At 41.9% G+C, this 15685-nt stretch overlaps 1 protein-coding gene across 2 annotated transcripts in view; it reads left to right on the top strand.

Moving 5' to 3' along the window:
- The window catches only part of LOC311077627 (caspase b-like), a 28427-nt gene extending 24479 nt beyond the window's left edge, over positions 1-3948 (top strand). For both annotated transcript variants that reach the window (XM_084106205.1, XM_084106204.1), the window contains exons 2-8: positions 352-625; positions 1099-1241; positions 2102-2275; positions 2388-2640; positions 2764-2847; positions 3060-3169; positions 3308-3948. In XM_084106205.1, the coding sequence (XP_083962331.1) occupies positions 361-625; positions 1099-1241; positions 2102-2275; positions 2388-2640; positions 2764-2847; positions 3060-3169; positions 3308-3418 (1140 nt within the window). In that variant the 5' untranslated portion in view covers positions 352-360 and the 3' untranslated portion in view covers positions 3419-3948. The remainder of the gene's footprint in view (positions 1-351; positions 626-1098; positions 1242-2101; positions 2276-2387; positions 2641-2763; positions 2848-3059; positions 3170-3307) is intronic.
- Positions 3949-15685: the final 11737 nt, after the last annotated feature.

The raw sequence follows: 15685 nt of genomic DNA, 5'->3' as shown, positions 1-15685 counted from the left end.
ATAATTTATATAGTCTATAGGTATATATATATATATATATATATAGATGCATATACATTACGTATTTATTACGTATATTATACATTACGATTTTACAGTGTTGCAACAACTTTGACCTTTGATGACATAGTGATGGTGTGGTCACACACACACACTGATTTTAAGCATGAAAAAAAACTCTCCCACTTCCCTGCACCAGATCACTGCAAATAACACAGAACTTTCCCCTAAAGTTGCCATTCGTGTGTTTTTTTTGGAGATAAATGAGAACAGTCTGGAAACGGTCTTTTTACGTTTTTTTTTTTTTTTGCATCCAATAAAGACTTTTCTTTCTTTGCCTTTTTCTCCTAGTGACACAAAATGGACGTTAAAGCACTGATGCTTGATGCACTTGAGGATCTTGTTGACGATGACTTCAAAAAATTCAAATGGCACCTGTGTAACGGTCTGGTACCAGACACCGACTCTATTCCTCGAGCAAAGCTTCAGAAAGCTGATCGGTCAGATGTTGTGGATTACATGGTAGATAAGTACAGTGATGAGGCTGGGAAGATCACAGTACAAGCGTTGCGCAAAATCAACCATAATAATCTTGCAAAGATCCTTGAGTCGGCACTTCAGGAAGGTAAAGAATAACAGTTTATACCAGTTTAAGATTGAGTAGTAGTCATCACTTTGAAAAAAATAAAGAGAAATATACATGAAATTGTACAGTTATGTTAATTTTTTTTATATAAAAAGTTTGTTTATTATAAATACAGTAAATAACCATGTGAATATTGAGCAATAGATCAAACAGAAAATTATGTTAAAAATAAGGGTGTGATTTGGTGTCATAATATTGTCATATATAAAAAGCAGTAATATAGTATGTATGCATGCCCCTAAGATGGGTTGATATTTACGTAAAGTAAAAAAAAAAAAAAAAGAAAGGAAGAAAGAAAACTGTTTATGACCTGAAAACAAGGACCTTGAAAGTGTCTCTTCAAAGTCTTAATGCTGTCGACTTTCATCAATAAACAGCTGTAGCTGCAGACAGATGTAGAGAATGTTCTTCAGGCTGTTGATATATTGTGATGTGTGTTTTCCTGACTTCAGTTCAGCGGCCTGAGCCGGAGGACAGAAGAAATGCTTCAATGTCTGTGGAGGATCAGCCCATCCAGTCCGACTGGAGTAGACCACACATTACTCAAAGCAGCCAAGAGTTTAAGGACAGAATTCTCAGTGAAAACAGAAATGATGCAAGTATCTGTTTCAGTACTTTTGGGAAAACAGTGCATTCAGGGATTGCTAGTCCAGCTTTCGTAGGGCCGCCGTCCTGCAGAGTTTGTCCATCCAGCAGCTGAAGCAGCAAGAGTTCAGGATTAATGAGGATCTCAGGCAGGAACTCTCACAATAGCAGTGAATAAAGTCCACAGAAGAAGGTCAGATGAAGATTAATTCAAAATAAAAGTATTGAAATCAAACAAACTCATCATCCACAGGTAACGTAACAGTGTGTTCTAGTACAAACTCCAAACACAAATTATAACCAACAGCTAGAGAAATGAGGAGCTTATATATACAGATAATGAACTAAAATGACAAGCAGGTGCAATGATTAAATGAGTTACCATAGCAACAAATGAAAGAGAGAAACATGAACAAAGAACACAGGAAATGATGAAATTCAAACTATAAGTCCATGATAGTGAAATTAACAAAGACTGAATGTCTCTGAGAGGATCTGAACGCTGATGGACTGTGGCCCTCCAGATGCTGGACACATTAATCTGGTTTTAATACCAGAGATATGTCAAATATCAGTTAATAGCTATCGCTTATTTTGTGCTGGAACATTGAGTTTTCATGATATTTTATGAAGAATGGCCATTGCTTTATGTAATATTATTTTTCTCTCTAGATATCAACAAACAAGACAAAACATTAATTTATGGCCTCTAAATCTAAATCACTTTTTATGATTTATTTGATATCATTATGAATTGTAAATTGTTGAATCATCTATTCACAGAATGCGTTTATGATCACTCCTTATTTAGTTTCAGTTCAGGCGACTCTATTAATGTTATAATTCTGCTAATACTGATGTTTCTCACAGGTTTATATACCAAAGGACAAGTCTCAGAGGGAATGTTTAGCTCTGCTGATCACCAACATACAGTTTGAGCACTTACCTTACAGGGCTGGAGCAGAGAGAGACGAGGATAACATGGAGTGGCTGCTGACAGCTTTGGGTTACAGAGTTGAGAAATACAGAGATCTAACTGGGAAAGTGCGTATAGAGCTAGTGGACTTCTGATGTGGATATAGAAATCTGAACAAATATTTTACAAAGCATTATATACTCTGCATTTCTGTAAAAAATAAAATGTTTTTATTGACAGGAAATATCTGCTCGAGTCAGGAACTTCGCTGCACGTCCTGAACATAAAGACTCGGACAGCACCTTTGTGGTTCTGATGTCTCATGGGAACATAATCCTAAATAAAGATGCCATTTTAGGGGTCAACTATGATGAGGAGAAAAACCCCAATGATTTCTTCTTTGTTGACGACATCTTCTCCAATCTGAACTCAGAGAAATGTCCTGCTCTGATTGATAAACCAAAGGTTATTCTGATTCAAGCCTGCAGAGGAGGTACAACATTACTGATGAAACTCAACTCTTCTTGTCATATTTCTGTTTCTCTTTCTACTCCGAATTTTTTCCTGTATTTACTGTATTATTATCATCCATATCATTAACCGTTTCTCTGTCCAGAACACACAGGAGGTGTGGATATACAGTCAGACTTCATTGTGCACAGAGAGAAAGACTTCGTCTGTTTTAAGTCCTGCCTCCCTGGTAAGTAAAACACTGATTTCTGATGCAAGATTGATTTGTTGATCACACTACACACTGTTTTGTTCATATTCAGAAATAATTAATGTTGATTCACACTTTGAAGAAGGTCTTATGATGAAAGCACATGAAGCAGTCTGTTGATGTTGGCCAGTGTTTCAAAGTTTGGGTTGCTTTTTGAAGTTCTTCAACCTACCAATGGTTTTTCTCCACAGGTATCATTGCATACAGGCATCCTGTCGAAGGAAGTTTTTTTATCTGTTACATCGTGGATGTGTTCTGTAAATGGGCTCATATTGATGACATTATGGAGTTGTTCAGGAAGGTAAATGTTGAAAATCCCATTTAAATTGGTTTGCTTTATTTCTGCCCAAAAGCAAAATAATCTCTTCCGGTGCTTTGCTCAGGTAAAATAAAAGTTTGCTTCTTGTCACATTCACATGTGATCTTTTTTTTATTATAGGTCACCTTACGCATGGAGAAAGATCCACGATTCACGGGTCTGGGAAAACTAATGCCGTGTATTGACAGGACGTCCCTTCCCAAGAAACTCTACCTGTTCCCTGGACTCTGAGGATGTGCAGTGTAACATCAGTTTAAGGCAAGACACCACAGGCTGATAGAATGCAAAGATCTAAATAATATCTAAATAATATGCACAAATTTGAATATATTTTCAGACCAGAAATCTCTACATTGGATGAAGTCTGGTTCGAAACTTATTTTGAGAAATGATTTTGAGATTTTTATTGTAACTGAAATCTGGATATAGTTGAATAAAAAAGCTAAATAGAACAAAATCTCAAGACCAGTGAATGAGTGTCTTGCCTTGAATCGAGTTAAAGAGGAATTATATGCAAAAATGCATTCCAGATACAGTATATTGCATGCATTTATCACTTATATTCATTTTACTCTCATTTAATAAGATTTTTTTTTTAATATACTTTTCTATTTTCATATTACTATATTTACCATTTAACTGCTAAGGAGTTTCCATCCAGAATTGCTCTACTTCTTTCATTAGATTGCTCCTTCTTCTTCTACTTTTTATATAACTTTGATAAAAGTGCAAATTAATCAATAAAGCTTTTCTAATTTGTTCCCATGCCTTTGTCTCTTGCCTCCAGCATCTGTGTTTGTAGAAGATTTCACATGTGGAAAGAGTCCGACTCATATTAAATATATCAGTCTGAATTTTTTTTGTGTAGCGCTCTCAATACCCTCATTGCTGACCAAATGTGTTTATAAAACAAAAATATATAAACAAAAAATATAAAAAGGTACTGTAAAATATCAAAGTACAAACTAAGAATTATAGTTTTAATAATTTCATTATAAGTTAACAGTGTTTAACACATAGTGAGCCAAAAATGACTTTACAGCAAAACACACCAGTTGAGTTGCAGAATATCATCTATATTGATATTATTTCACGGCTCTATGAAATGCTTGATTCTGATTGGTCATTCGGGATATTCTGAGGTCAGTTATTCCTCTGCAATGAATTGAGAAGTGGATGAAGACTAGACGACCACGGACCGTTGACTGAACGTCTGATGCGTATGACACGCAAACAAACTCATTGTCTGATTGAATACTACAGGATGTCCGGGAAAAACAAATACCAATGTAAACAACTAATGGGAAAACTGAGCGCTGCTAAAAGCAATGAGTCATAAACAGTTCAGTAGCCTATAGTGTTACGTTATGAGGCGCCACGTAGGATTTAAATCAAACTTCGCTTATCAATACATACATAACACACGTGCATAAATTACTCACATATACATGTATAGGGTAGAGTGGGGGAAAACGCCCCCCTTAAGGAAAATGTGACATTACAGTGAAACAAAACATAAATGTGACTAGAATTGCCATCCCGGTTTTGAGTGACTATGGCAGGAGTTATTCACCAACTATTAAAATTGCTCAGCCTTCATAATTAATTAGTATTTTCACTGAAAATATTTTTGTACAAAGGGGGCGTTTTGCCCCAGCGGTGGGGTAAAACGCCCCCCAAGGTGGGGTAAAATGCCCCCTTTCTTACCAACCAGTTTGCTTCATAGATCAACAGCAAAATTAACAGACAATAGTTTTTAATCTCTAAAGGTAAAAGGCAAGTAATGTATCAACATGTATATTAATATTTATTTCAGCAATGTCCAAAATAGCCAAATTTAACTACCTTCCATCAGTGCGGTAACTTTGCTAGCAAGCTAGCTAGTTAATGCTCACTTGAGGTAATTTTTTCATGTTTTGTTCAAATATTTAGATTTTACCACCTAGTTATACTGCATTAAGTGTTAAACAAAGGATTTGATAGACAGAAATATTTTATTATAGTAATTATGATAGAGAAACTATGCCCCCAGGGGGGGGGGGGGCGTTTTACCCCTCAGCGTGGGCGTTTTACCCCACAAGCTATGAGTTTTTAAAAAAATGTTTAATTTTTAAAATATAATTATATTCCTTATAAATAATATATGATCTCAAACTACAGACTTCACTATTCATCTATCATACATCACTGTGATATCCTGCAGAACAATATTCTCTTAAACACTTATTTACTAATATCTGAAAATAATAGCATTTACCATGTAATCCTCTTCTCTTCAAATGTGTCGCTGGTGTCAGCTTCTCCATAGAGATTTGTATATCCCCGTTATCAACGTAGTGCATAGCAACAGTAAAAATGTATCTTGAACACTTTTAGTGGTTATTTTGGGAAAAACAGGTGGGGGGCGTTTTACCCCAGGGGGGCGTTTTCCCCCACTCTACCCTACTATTGGATGTTCAAAATACATATATGAAATACACGTGCACACTAATATGAAATCCATACCAATACATATTATGTTAGTAATGAATGCATATACACTTGTGATTTACTTGCATATACATATAAACTTGACGCACGCATACACCTATAAATACTCGCATATACATATAAACTTCCATGCATATAAACCTATAAACACTCGCACATACATATAAACTCGATGCGCGCATACACATCCATAAAACACTCGCGCATACATACAAAATAAAACGTGGATGTGTGCTTTAGTTGTGTATGTATATGCGAGTGATTTTAATGTGGATGTGCGTGAACTTTTCATTGCAAACGGAAGGAATTTCAGTGTAACCGGAAGGCATTTCAGTGTAACCGGAAGGCATTTCAGTGTAAAAGTCATTTGTGTCATTTTGATAGTTTGTTTTCCAATTTGAAATGAAATAAGCATAAAAAAACCCCGGAAAAAACGAGATTTCGGCTTGATTTTTCGTTTTTTAGTTCACAGGCAAAACACGAATAAATTACTTCAAAATTCGTTTTCCACAGGTGGGCGGCCTGACACGCCCCCTTCCACCGATTGGTCAAGCAAGTCTGAGCATGTGACGTCATCAGTTGTCGCTCGGGTCTGTTCAACAAAATAATAGTCCTCTACTATGGCTACAGATTCTTAAACTGTACAGGGCAGGTCCTATTGGGCTTTCTTCTGTGCAACTTTACGCGTTTCACAGAAATCTTTACATCAGAGATAGTAATTATTAGTTTGCCACCAGCCTGTTTTATTTAGCTGTGCGGAGTTAAATCTGTGTGGTGAAGCTGCGCTTGACAGCGCCGAGCGGGAGAGGCTCACTGACCAATTTTCAGTCAGCAGTCAGAACTTTTCTTTTAGATGCTCCGTTTTAACACGGGATGGTGATTGCAAATACTGTAATGCCAATCGGCTGAGGGTGGGTACCGATGATGGTCAAATCCGCGACCCGCGAGAATGAGACAGATGATTGACAGGACGATAGCGAAGGCAATTAAAGGTGCTAGATATAACTTCTGATAACAAAAAAAAATCTATAAAAAAGTGTTTAATATAAGTGACTTTGTCTTTGTTTTATTGTTTTTGTTGTTTTTAATCAAATAATTGTGAACCACAAACTGAGCCTTCGTTTTAAAGGGCAATTTCCAAATATATTTATTTGTTATAATATGTGTATTTTATAATACAGCATAAATAAAAACAAACACACGTAATATATATGCCTATAGGCTAAACACCACAGTTTTTTGGTTTTGTTTGTGTGAACTTTTATCCCCAACCATATTTCTTCATGGGCTCCACGCCAGGGGTCACATCAGCACCCCTATACTTCCCATGGTACTAACTGTAATTAACAGTATGCTGACCCAGTTTATATGTAAAATCTTTGGTATATGTTATCTATATGTAATATCTAAAAACACTTTACAGTGTGATGGAAATAAACTTTTCTTAAAGCATGTTGTATATCACCACAGATTTATTGGCACCCTTCTATCTGTGTTGTATACTGTACTGTTTACACTGAAAAGTTCACGCACATCCACATATGAAATCACTCGCATATACATATATACACAAAGCATGCATCCACGTTTTATTTTATATGTATGCGCAAGTGTTTTATGGATGTGTATGCGCGCATCGAGTTTATATGTATGTGCGAGTGTTTATAGGTGTATATGCATGGAAGTTTATATGTATGTGCGAGTGTTTATAGGTGTATATGCATGGAAGTTTATATGTATATGCGAGTATTTATAGGTGTATGCGTGCGTCAAGTTTATATGTATATGCAAGTTATTCACAAGTGTATATGCATTCATTACTAAAATAATATGTATTGGTACACTGTAAAACCTAACAGTAATATTAACTAAATACAATTGAGTTCACAGCACTCAAATATTACCGAAACTTGAATGACTGAAACAGAACTCAAACTGAATGAGTTATAGAACATTTCTAGATCCCAGAATGATAATTGTAATTATGTATTAATGTGATTTTTCTCCTTCAGTAATTCTGCTTGTTAACATCAGGTGTTTTCAATAATGCTCAATCATCACTCAAACAATCACTTAATTATCTCATTAACTTTAACACTCTTGAGTCTGGAGCCAAATAAACTCACAGGAGAGTTCATTTAACACTGGAGTGTTTGCTGTGTGAGTTCTTGGGTGGAATAAATATATGGCAGGACTTTTACTTTCTGACCCCTGGACTTTCCACCTCTGATAAAACGCATACATATTTTACAGTGTTGCTGCTGTGTCACATTAGCCGACTTAGCAGAGTTAAGCTGTTATCCAAAATAAAAAAATAAAAATAAGTGTGTGTGTGTGAGGCAGCCCTCCAAAAGCAGTATCGATTAGGCTACTCCTAAATGTACTGTTTTCACACAAGTTATTTGAAATAATTGCTTCATTTCTCTTTTCTGAAAGAAGTTGACACTGAATAATGTTTCATGATCTCTGCCAATCTGGATGGGTTGCTGATCCACAAAGACTGAAGCATTTCTGTGCTGAGCTGAAGCCATCATGTTCTGCATAATTCAATATATTTCTTGTATTATATTATAATATATTCACATTTTTAATAATATACACACAAGAATATCAACTGTACCGTTTAATATATATTTATCTATATTTTTCAAAAGGATTATATATCTCCTGTCTTTCCTTTCTTTTTTGGAGGCCAGATTTGGCTTTCTTTGAGAAAGACATTTCTACAGCAGAAGTTTGCGCTCAACCAGATGCTCAACTAACTAGCATAAACAAAATGTTATTAACCAAGTTATTCAGCCAATACACTAACTTTACATTTCATCTGACATTCATTATTAAATTGAATTAGGAGATGAAAATGTCCAGATAAAATAAAATATATTCCAGACATTTCAAGGGCCCTCTCTCCCCTTGGGGCCCTGGTACTGGTTTTACCCCCAGTCCGACGCCCCTGGTGTCTGGTTCTCGTGTTTTAAAGGAACACTCAACCATGTTTTGAAATAGGGCTAATTCACCTTCTTTCCCACATTTAGATAGGTGGGCAAATGCATTTTTGTCTCAGTGCATGCATTGTTTTAGTTTGACAGGGTCAGCGCTAGCTTAGCTTAGCTTAATGAATGGAATCCTTTGTTGCCAGCTAGCATGTCCTGAGTAAAAGTGATAAAAAAAACAACAACAACAAAACGTACTCGGTTACTAACGTAACCTCGGTTCTCTCTAGAGAGAGGAACGAGTACTGCGTAGAATACGCTAGGGAAAATCCTTTTCCACGAGAATACTGAAGCCAAAAAATTATCCTTTAATTTTGTATTAATGTAAAACGCGTTGCGGCAGCATACAGACATAGGCGAGACAGCTCGCGCGCCTATTGGCTGGACTGCTGGCAACTGCTTGAGCCTATCGAGCGAGACCTAGAGTGACATCAGGCCCAATGAGGGCGCCCTCTGCGTCACGTCCCGCCGAAACGGGCGTGGCTTAGGTCTATAAATACCGCTCGCAGGCTTCATATCTCTGGTTTTTCATAGTCGAAGCAACCAGAGCGCGTGCATGCACGGCAGGATACGCAGTACTCGTTCCTCTCTCTAGAGAGAACCAAGGTTACGTTAGTAACCAAGTACGTTCTCTTACGAGAGATACTCTCGTACTGCGTAGAATACGCTAGGGGAACCTACTGTAAAACGCTGTGCGTGCTGGGATCTGATACTATAGACTCAAGGGCGACAGCCCGGAGTTCATACAGTACACAATCACCCAGGGGACTCACAGGGAATCCTGGAAGAGGAGGGGTTTAGCCACTATCTTCCTATATGGCAGCATAGAACAGCACTGCAATTCTCAATAGCTGCATAACTGACAGTGTCAGTTTATTAGATTTGGCCGTACTAGACCGACAGTAGTCTGGCTTGTAGTGCGGGAACCTCTAGGTTGTAAAACCTTATAAATGTAGACGGAGAGGCCCAGCCTGCCGCCATACAAATATCTTGCAAGGCAATCCCACTTGACCAGGCCCACGATGAAGCCATGCTTCTCGTGGAGTGCGCCTTGACACCCAGTGGGCACTGCATGCCCTTGGTTGTGTAAGCTAGCGCTATCCATCTGGAGCGGCTAGTCCCTTAGAACGCCCGCTGAAAGAAACAAAGAGCTGCTCCGTCTGTCTGAAAACAGACGAGCGAGACACATAAGCTCTTAATGCCCTGACTGGGCAAAGGGAGCTTTTGTCCATATTTCCTTCAGTGACCGGCAGGGCAGACAGGGAGATGACCTGTGCTCTGAACGGTGTATTGAGGGATTTAGGAACATAACCGTGCTTAGGTTTGAGTATAACTCTAGAGTCATTCGGCCCAAATTCCATGCACGTCGCGCTTACTGAGAGCGCGTGTAAGTCCCCTATGCGCTTCACTGAAGCGAGAGCCAGAAGAAACGCCGTCTTGAAAGACAGGTGTTTAAGATCAATCTCCTGCAAGGGCTCGAATGGATGACCTTTCATGGCTTCCAGTACTGTAGAAAGGTCCCATATAGGGACTGTGGGAGGTCTGGGAGGATTCAGTCTCTTAGCTCCTCTAAGGAAGCGAATGACTAAATCGTTCCTTCCAATAGACTGGCCAAGCGTGGTCGAAGAGAACACTGCTATGGCCGCCACATAGACTGAGCGTGGAAGGGGACCTGCCCTTATCCAACAGCTCCTGTAGGAAGGAGAGAACCTCCGTCACACCGCAATGTAGGGGTGACACACCACGAGCTGTGCACCAGCCAGAAAACACCGACCATTTGGAGGCGTAGAGACGTCTCGTCTCGTCCAAAGTGGGGCTACAAGCAGCACTGAGCATCTTTCTTCCCTGACCCGTTCTACCACCTGTGTCAGGAGGGAGACGGGGGGAAAAACGTAGAGAGGACGGCGAGGCCACTCGTGGGTCAGCGCGTCCTTGCTCTTCGAAAAAAATTCTGGACAGTGAGCGTTTTCTTGAGACGCGAACAGGTCTACTTCCGCTCTGCCGAATTTCCTCCACAGCAGCTGGACTGTCTGTGGGTGCAAAAACCATTCTCCTGTCGGAACCTGGTTCCTGGACAGTCTGTCTGGTCCTATATTTAGGAGCCCTGGCACATGCGCTGTTCTCAGCGAGAGCAGGTTGCTGCAAGCCCATATCAGGAGGCGCCTGGTTAGCCTGTACAGAGTCAGGGACCCGAGGCCGCCCTGGCGATTTATGTAGGACACCACTGAGACGTTGTCTGAACGTACTAGCACGTGGTGTCCCCTTATCAGGGGACAAAAGCGCGTGAGTGCTTTGCTCACTGCCAACATTTCGAGGCAGTTGATATGTAGGAGCTTCTCCTGCTTTGACCATTGGCTAAAAAGCGGTCTGCCCTCGAGCAGCGCTCCCCATCCCGAGGTGGATGCGTCCGTGGACACCACCATCACTCTCGAGGAAGTCCCCAGGCCTACACCTGATTGGTACCAGTCTTTTGCCTCCCAAGGTTTCAAAGCTGCAAAGCACGCTTGATTGACCTTGAAGCGAAGCCGACCGGAGGCCCACGCTGTGCGTGGCACTCTCTCTCTGAGCCAGAACTGCAGTGGGCGCATGCGCAGAAGGCCCAACTGGAGAACTGATGATGCTGAGGCCATCAGACCTAGCATCCTTTGAAATATCTTGAGAGGGACTATCGCTCCGCAGCGGAACGAGCCGGCTGCGCGCCGAATGTCCAGTGTGCGCTGAGATGACAGGCGTGCTGTCATTGACAGCGAGTTCAGTTCTATTCCCAGAAAAGATATAATCTGTCTGGGGAATAGCGAGCTCTTTTCCCAATTCACTGCGAGACCGAGATTCTCGAGGTGATCGAGTAAAATGGTCCTGTGCTCCACGAGCTCCGAGTGAGATTGGGCTAGAATCAGCCAGTCGTCCAAATAGTTCAGCACTCGTATGCCCCGCAGTCTGAGGGGTGCGAGCGCTGCGTCCATGCACTTCGTAAATGTACGGGGTGCCAGAGACAAGCCGAAAGGCAGGACTGTGTACTGATATGCCTGGCCCTCGAAGGCGAATCTCAAAAATCGCCTGTGACGTGACGCTATCTGTATTTGAAATACGCGTCCTTTAGATCTATTGACACAAACCAGTCCCCTCGGCGGACATGCGCGAGGATTTTTCTGGTCGTGAGCATCCTGAACTGACGCTTCACAAGCGCTCTGTTCAGTTGCCGCAGATCTAGTATGGGTCTGAGACCCCCGTCTTTCTTGGCCACCAGGAAGTATCTGCTGTAAAGCCCCCCTTCGCTTTGAGCTTGAGATATGGGTTCTATAGCCCCTTTGCTCAACAGTTTCAGAATCTCGGCTTGAAGTAGGTGTGCTACTTTCGATTCTACCGTGGTCTCGATGCGCGCCATGTAGCGGCGAGGGCGCCGGCGAAACTGCAGCGAATAGCCTTCTTTTATGATGTTCAACACCCATCTCGAAACCCCGGGAAGCTTTTCCCACGCATGTGCGCGAGTAGCTAGGGGCTGGATGCGAAGCGTGCTCTGATCGGCTCGCGATACAGCGGCTTCGGTGTGCTGTGACATAAGCGTTGCGCTCATGACATCTGAGGCAGGGGGCGCGCTGATAACAGCGGGCAGAATGCCCGCGCTCGACTCCTCTGCAGTGTTTAACCGAGAGGGGGAGAGCTGGGCTAGTTCCATGTCTGTGTGTGGACGTGGGCGCAGGGTAGCGGGCACATATACCACTTTTACAGCATTGCTTGCGTGAGCAGAGCGTATGCATACTGGTCTCGTTTTTACAGAGACCGTGAGACATGTGGGAAGTAGCATTTGTGGGCACGTTTGCTACGTTTAATGCGCAACCGATCTGAGTCGATTTTATGTGCGCGAGCCCTGTGTGAAGGGCTGTGCTTGTGTGTAGGAATGGGCACTGAGTAGTGGGCATTTTTTCTACACATGAAACACCATCGGCCGTGGCCGGGACACCAGAAAATACACTCTTTAAGGGATTTATCTGGGTAGTCAAAAAAACGGCTTTTTTTTTTTTTTTTTGTGCAGGCAAGCGGGCAATGGAACCGGCTTGTTGGCTGCTAAATACGCTGGACCAGTCACATTTCTTGGAACTGGACGAGCGGCAAGGTTTGGGTGCAGGCGAGGGGGTTGTACAACGTTGGCTGCAAAATACACATCTGCAGTCGCCTCTTCAGGGAACTGACAGAGCGAGCATTGACGGCATAATTTTAATTGCCGGTAGACCCGGGATCGAACACGGGTCTCTCGTGCGAAAACCTGTGAATCTGCCACTGGCCCACAGGGGAAGACACATAGGATTTCAGTCAGCGCGAGTATTATCAGAGAGCGTCAACATGCTGGCGTTTGTTTGCAGGCGTGCATGTAACAACAGGCTCGCTCACTGCAATAATGACATTTCCAGTCGCCTGAACTTCAGAGCAGAGGTGGAGATTCCAGGGGTCAGAAAGTAAAAGTCCTGCCATATGTTTATTCCACCCATGAACTCACACAGCAAAAACTCCAGTGTTAAATGAACTCTCCTGTGAGTTTATTTGGCTCCAGACTCAAGAGTGTTAAAGTTAATGAGCTAATTAAGTGATTGATTGAGTGATGATTGACCATTATTGAAGACACCTGATGTTAACAAGCAGAATCACTGAAGGAGAAAAATCACAATTTTAGACACCGTTATGGAGATTAGTGTTCGATTTAGTTGCGCAGTTGACCTTCAAATGATTATCTTTAGGTTTTGTTTGGCTGTTGATCTGAGTTATTACAGCCAGATGAACAAAAAGAAAAGTTGATCAGGTGGTGTTGGTTATATTTGAACATAATCATAATTTGATCTGAATCACTGAACTCAATTAGAGCCTAATCTCTGACTTAAATGTATATTGGTCATTACAACATCACAGTAATTCTACAGATTAAGTTCCAGATTTTTCAATATAATTCAAATTATTTCTTAAAAGTTGTTCTGATAAAGGGAAAGGAAATCTTTCTTTAAGGCACACACAGACATCAAGATTCAGTGTATGAATCTCAACAATGGTGACAAAAAGAATATTCAATTAGGAAAACAAGACAATTCAGATCATAATTTATTCATACCGCAATGCATGATGGGAGCCATGGATGAGTTTTGATTGGTGGCACCCAGAATGCACTGCAACATGCTTTATTATTGTCACCATTGTTGAGAATCACAGGCTGATTCTTGGTGTCAGTGTGTCCAAATAATATAATTTTTCAAAGTCTTTTGATCAGAACAACTTTCAAGAAATCTTTCCGATTACATTGAAAATGATTAACATGGCATAATATTAGAATCACAGGCACCTATAATCAACAAGGTAAACTTAACTCTCTAAATGAGTTTTGTGATTCAGGTCAAATTATGATTATGTCAAAACATAACCAACACCACCTGATCAACGTTTCTCTTTGTTCATCTGAGAGTTATAACCCAGATACAACAGCCAAACTAAATCTAAAGTTATTAGTTTAAGGGTCAAGAGCCCAACTAAAGCAAACACTGATCACCATAATGGCAACTTAAAAAAGTGATTTTCTCCTTCAGTATTTCTGCTTGTTAACATCAGGTGTTTTCAATAATGCTCAATCATCACTCAAACAATTACTTAATTATCTCATTAACTTTAACACTCTTGAGTCTGGAGCTAAATAAACTCACAGGAGAGTTCATTTAACACTGGAGTGTTTGCTGTGTGAGTTCATGGGTGGAATAAATATATGGCAGGACTTTTACTTTCTGACCCCTGGAATCTCCACCTCTGCTTCAGAGGGGAATGAGAAATGTGTGAGAAATTGAGATCGGCCCGGCCGCAGCGGGACTAAAACACTCTTTTCTCCTTTCGCCAGTGACGCACGGGAACCATAGAAACGGTGTCTCGGTGCAGGCGAGCGGGTTGTACAACGCGCTCGTCGGCTGCAAAATGCACATCTGCAGTCGCCTTCCAGGGAACTGACATTGGCGGCATAATTTATCTGCCGTTAGACCGGGATTCGAACACTGGTCTCCCGTGTGAAAAACCTAGGATTCCGCCACTGAGCCACATGGGGGGGGACACAAAGGCTTTCAGATGCACGAGCATATAAAAGAGCGTCAACATGTTTTCTTCGGCGTTTGCTTGCAGACGTGCGTGTATTAAAAAATAGGCACGTTTGCTGCAGTATAGACATTTCCAGTCGCCTGATCAGAGAACTGAGACATGTGTGAGAAATGAGGTCAGTCCGGTCTCGACGGGACTGTAAACACTTTTCTCCTTTCGCCGGTGAGTGACGCGTGAATGGGGCGCAGGGGCAGGGTAGCTTTCTTGTAACGTAAAGAAAAACTAACCCCGACCATCCGCTTCCAGCCTCCCTTGTGAGCAGCGCAGTTTGCGCGGCTCGAACAGAGGGAGAGAGAAAGCCAGCCCCGTGACGGTCCGCTCCAGACATCCCCTGTGAACGGCGCGGTTGCGCGGCTCGAACAGAGGGCGAGCAGGTATCATCCCCCAAGCAGGCAAGGCAAGCGGGCGAACCAGCGAGCTTTGCGGGTTGGAAGGGCGGAGGAGCAGTCTCGGAGAAGGATGCCAGGTGAGTCCTCAGAGTCACCATAGGCAGTAAATAGCTCGCAGTGAGGGCAATCGCCGTCAGCGAGCGCGAGAACTGCGTGATCCTCAGGAAAGGGGCGTCTTGAAAAAGACGCCCGGCTCTTTTAGTGCAATGAGAGTGTGTGTCGCAGCGGCGAGCACACACAAGGCACAGTAGAAGAGAAAGGATATAACGCCGGATAGCGCAGCAGGAAGGCGATGAAGGCGGCGCGGCCAGCAGCTTCTCGACTCGTCCCGCTGAAGTGCTTTCTTTAACAGCGCGGCTTCTTCTCGGATCCAGCGATGTGAGTTGCTTCGCTGAAGGATGAAAAATCAGAGATATGAAGCCTGCGAGCGGTATTTATAGACCTAAGCCACGCCCGTTTCGGCGGGACGTGACGCAGAGGGCGCAAAGCGCCCTCATTGGGCCTGA

The sequence above is a fragment of the Abramis brama genome, assembly GCF_963993115.1.
Source record: "Abramis brama genome assembly, chromosome: 2".
NCBI classification, from domain to species: Eukaryota; Metazoa; Chordata; class Actinopteri; order Cypriniformes; family Leuciscidae; genus Abramis; species Abramis brama.
Note: the sequence above shows the minus strand (reverse complement) of the source record. Positions and strands in the feature narration are given on the sequence as shown.